A 3,184-nucleotide genomic window follows, 5' to 3' on the forward strand; every position below is an offset into this window, starting at 1 on the left:
ATATAACGGAGTGAAGCGACTTACAAATATATCAATTGACTGAATTATCAGCAACACACCTTTTGGAATTTGACAGGATCGAATGTAGTGAATGGTTCGAGCACCTCCAATTTTAAGGTGATATCACACAGATCCCCTGTCCACGGGGCTTTGCAGGCGCACTCCCACTCATATAGTTCTGTGTCGATTTTACACTTGCCATTTTTGCCACAAGGATTCGGGTCACACAAGCGTGTAACCATATCAGCAACATCTGAGTTTCCGTTTAAAACTCGTGCTGTGTCGTTATCATATAACACTCGTTTGCTCTGTAACACTCCTAATTCGGTGATGTTCACATCATTAGCTATCAGTCTTCGATCTATCTCTCCAGCACTCCATGTACCTAAGCTCAACTGCATGCCTACGCCAGGTTCTATCTGCATAACCTGGATACTTTTTTCATCTACCTCGATTAACGCGGTTAAATTGACCAGAAACGACCTCACATTCTGCCGTCCATCTAATGTGCTTTGGTTGTACAGGGTATAGTCTCCATCCACCATTATGTTGTATCGGAAACTACAATCATCGCCTGTGTACTGCAACGTCTTATTGCACTTACATACGGGAATGGATGTATTGGTATTACATACACCGTATTCTGTAAAACAGCTTGTATTACCACACCGTATTGTGGCCTGCGCCTCTGCTTGATAATCAAGACATGTTGCCAGAAGAAACAGCGCAACGCTGCTACACCTTAATATCATATTGTTTGTAGAGTACGGAATGGGTGTACACTGCTTGTACTAAATTCGAATCATTGTCTAGACTTTCGAATTGCATAGGACTCTGAGTGGAATATAAACACGATCGGCTGATAGAGGAAGCACACGCACTATTATATGCACATTTTGTTAGCACCGCCGTAACAACACCCATACAGTAGGCTCCCAACACCAAGTCTAAGGGTACGGGATTTGAATTGTTGTTATTTCACACAATACTGGGTATGCATGTACGTTCACAGGATTTGTAAGAAAATCAAGAAAGTCATTCAGCAGAGCGTTGAATGGCCACCGGCCATCGCGGGTCAAAGGCATAAAGAAAAGAGTTATACACATCAGTGATCAAGCCCACAGGTTGGTAGTGGCAACAGCATAGAACTTGGGCACCAAAAGCTATACCCATTCAACATTACCGCCAGCTGTAGGCCTGTAGCCTGTAGCCTGTAGCCTCTGCAGACAATTGCACATGAATAAAATTGTACTGTTTATATAGACCAATGAGATCTGGCAATAGAATCAGTGTAGCACCGGCACGCCGAGTCTACACCGAATATTTACGTTTTGATAAACGTATATATTTGAAATATATATGATTGCGCCATGACCCTCTAGAAGTGTAAAATATACAGGAGAACGGACAGGCCATCAAGATGACCGTGATTACGCACAACGTTTATAAAATTGTAGTCCTATGGTTGTTTCAGTGGGTGCATATTAGAGCCCCGAGGTTCCAGAGTCTCTATAGATTTCTCGTAGGGTATCTCTTAATTACAATAATAGGTCGAATAAATAAACGTACCTTTTAAAATCAGATCCCTGTTTTCATTTACGGATTGATGTTAAAGTCACTTTTAGGGCCGCCCTCAAAGAGCGTATTTGTTTCTATAAAACAAATAGAGAATAAAAATAAAAAGTTCTTGGCAACTAAATAGTTATTGCTAATTAACAGTGGCTACTAGCTTTTGAGCAGAGTAAGAGCACTCCATCTTCAATCTGGTTTATAATATAAAAAAAACATACATAAATATCGAAACAAAAAAATAAAAAGGGGTGCATGATATAAAACGTTATTGTAAAGGCTTATTTTTATACATATATGTACACCGATTGATAAATTTAAAAAAAAACGGCTAAAAACGGGACAAGCGGCTGGGAAAATAGTACGGCATGACAGCGGATTTAAAACGCGAAACGTATTGAAATATAGGTAACTCTCTAGTAAGTAGTAACTACTAACTCGAGAGAGTAGACGGTGGTGAAAAGAAGAAAAAAGGAGCAGACTATTGATTACTCTAGGCTGAGAGCACACTCAGCAGTCAGCACAGTACGCACCACGTGAACAAAAAAGTTGTTACAAAACGTCGCAAACTCGCAATGTATTTTATAAATGTAAACTGAACAAAACCTCCTGAAATCCTCAAATTCAAATCACTGAAACGAGTGAAAAGTGAAAACTGAGTATTAAAGTATTGCCTATTTATTATTTACAGTATGTATGTAAATATATTGTATTGTATCTGTATATATGTAAATATATTGTATTGTATCTGTATGTATGTAAATATATTGTATTGTATCTGTATGTATGTAATATATTGTATTGTATCTGTATGTATGTAAATATATTGTTTGTATCTGTATGTATGCAAATATATTGTGTTGTATCTGTATGTATGTAAATATATGGTATTATATCGGTAAAGTGTAAACTGTAAAGTGTAAACACTCTAAAGTCTAAACTGTAAAGCAAAAGCAATAAATATTGACAAAATTAATAAAATATCAAAACAATGCGAATGAAAACTGAAAACTCATGTCTGAAAACTTGAAAAGCCTCCACTCATCAATTTGTAGAGTACAAATCATCTTAAAAATGTTGTTTAACCTAATAGCTGAAACTTATACACTTACGTCATCGTTGTTTTTTTTTATGATACAGATGTGATTCGAAAAAAGCACGAATGCTCTACACAATCTGATAATGACCCCGTGTTGCACATACCAGTATACCAGCAACATACGTTCGAAAACAATATGTATCAAGATAAGCTCTGTATCTCAGCTACTTCAATCTACAACCGGGTGTTCGTGTATGCATTGACCATTTTGTATAGCCTTTACCGCCTACCCAGGACCCAGGACTCTATGCACCTGATTGCCCTTATACATCGCTTCAACGGCCAGTTAGCAGACTACAATGGATTTAGACGGGAATTACTTGATGAGCTTAAGAGTGACCCCAAATCGTCTGTCTATACAAAGTATCACTATTGTGTAAGCAATGAAGGCGGCACACTAGACGGGATACCGGAAGGATCACAACGTCTGGAGCAAGAAATCACTGAAGGTGCGCATTAATTTCTTGAGTGACAGTCCCGCCCTTAATGAGAATAAATACGCACACCAATGTCGGG

General features: G+C 38.3%; 1 protein-coding gene across 1 annotated transcript; it reads right to left on the reverse strand.

Annotated features, from left to right (window-relative positions):
* Positions 1–47: 47 nt before the first annotated feature.
* On the reverse strand, positions 48–545 carry SARC_12187 (hypothetical protein; the record flags this gene model as incomplete). Its single annotated transcript, XM_014293713.1, has 1 exon — positions 48–545. One exon carries the CDS (start codon positions 543–545, stop codon positions 48–50), a length of 498 nt encoding a protein of 165 aa, XP_014149188.1.
* Between the last annotated feature and the right edge of the window lie 2,639 nt (positions 546–3,184).

This window comes from Sphaeroforma arctica, assembly GCF_001186125.1.
Source record: "Sphaeroforma arctica JP610 unplaced genomic scaffold supercont1.2126, whole genome shotgun sequence".
NCBI classification, from domain to species: Eukaryota; class Ichthyosporea; order Ichthyophonida; genus Sphaeroforma; species Sphaeroforma arctica.